The 1,658-nt window shown below is 36.6% G+C and overlaps 1 protein-coding gene across 1 annotated transcript in view; it reads left to right on the top strand.

The window, feature by feature from the left end:
- The first annotated feature begins 565 nt into the window (after positions 1-565).
- Positions 566-1,658, top strand: part of LOC104987018 (probable global transcription activator SNF2L1) — a 10,073-nt gene continuing 8,980 nt past the window's right edge. Inside the window, exon 1 of the mRNA XM_010837781.1 lies at positions 566-790. Coding sequence (XP_010836083.1) covers positions 599-790 — 192 coding nt within the window. The 5' untranslated portion in view covers positions 566-598. The remainder of the gene's footprint in view (positions 791-1,658) is intronic.

Here is a 1,658-nt window from a genome sequence, read left to right on the forward strand (position 1 = left end):
CCTGGGCTGTAATAATGTTGAGGGCAATGGGAAAGAAAGAGTGGTATCTAAGCAGGCTGACTGGGCTTCCCTGGTGGCTTAGTCTGTAAAGAATTAGCCTGCAGGGCAAGAGATCTAGGAGATGCGGGTTTGATCCTTGGGTTGGGAAGATCCCCTGGAGAAGGAAATGGCAACCCATCCCAGTATTCTTGCCTGGGAAATCCCATGGACAGAGGAGCCTGGAGGGCTATGGGTGTCTGACATTTTGTGACTAAACCACCACCACTAACACCAAGCAGGCTGATAAAGGAAATGTGTCTTTATGAAATACACAAAGTTCCTAATTTTGCAAACTAGTAGAAAAAATGGTAGGGGTTGCTCACTCCTTTAGGAGTAAAAGTCTCCTAAATAGAAAATTGCTTTGTTGAGCAACTTTCTAACTGCAAGTTCTTGGCTTCTTTTTGTGCTCAGCCTAAGTATTGAATTGGAATGGTTATTCACTTAAAAAAAAGTCTTTTAACTTTTCCCAATGTGAGATACTTGGCAGATATCTTTTGTAATGTTGCTACTAACAAATGTTTCATTAAATAAAAAATGATTATGGATTTTTTTCTCTGTGATGATAATGCAGGGTCTTGGTAAGACTTTACAGACGATTGCTTTGCTTGGTTATCTGAAACATTACCGAAACATTCCTGGACCTCACATGGTTTTAGTTCCAAAATCGACTTTACACAACTGGATGAACGAGTTTAAGCGATGGGTCCCATCTCTTCGTGTTATTTGTTTCGTTGGAGACAAGGATGCGAGAGTAAGTGAGAAACAGGTTTTAAAAGGCAATCAAGAATAACAACATTTCTGGGGTTAAATTTTGTTGCTATAAAAGACATTTGAGTTGACTACTACTACTAAATAACACTTAAGTTGTGCTTATTCTGTGTTAGATTCTTTTGTAAGTGCTTTTTTTAAATACCACATTTATTCCTTATTATTGACTTTTGTGTGTATCTCTGTCAATGTACTTATACATTTTTAAAAAATTGGAATATAGTTGCTTTACAGTGTTGTGTTTCTGCTGTATAGCAGAGTGAATCGGTTATATGTATACATATATCCCCTCTCTTTGTTTAAAATTTCCTTCCCATTTAGGTCACCACACAGCATTGAGTAGAGTTCCCTGTGCTATATAGTAGGTTCTCATTAGTTATCTATTTTGTACATAGGGGTGTATATATGTCAATCCCAATATCCCAACTCATCCCACCCCCGCTTCCCTCCTTGGTATCCATATGTTTGTTCTCTACATTTGTGTCTCAATTTCTGCTTTCAGATAAGTTCATCTGTACCAGGTAAGTACTTTTAATATATTAATTGAGCTAATTCTCACAACACTCTTCTGAGGTAGATGTATTACCTATTCATAACAGAAAATCCGTTATTATGCTTATTTGCATTTACTTTTAACCAGCTCATTAATCTAAGCACTTTTGAGTTGCACTGAATGACTTTTTGTTTTTAAAAAAATCTTATTTTATTGACCATCTATCTTTTTTTTTTACTTTTTTAAAATTTTATTATTTAACTTTACAATATTGTATTGGTTTTGCCATATATCAACATGAATCTGCCACAGGTATATACGTGTTCCCCATCCTGACCCCTCCTCCCTCCTCCCTCCC

Source organism: Bison bison, unplaced genomic scaffold, assembly GCF_000754665.1.
Source record: "Bison bison bison isolate TAMUID 2011002044 unplaced genomic scaffold, Bison_UMD1.0 scf7180017845910, whole genome shotgun sequence".
Taxonomy (NCBI): domain Eukaryota; kingdom Metazoa; phylum Chordata; class Mammalia; order Artiodactyla; family Bovidae; genus Bison; species Bison bison.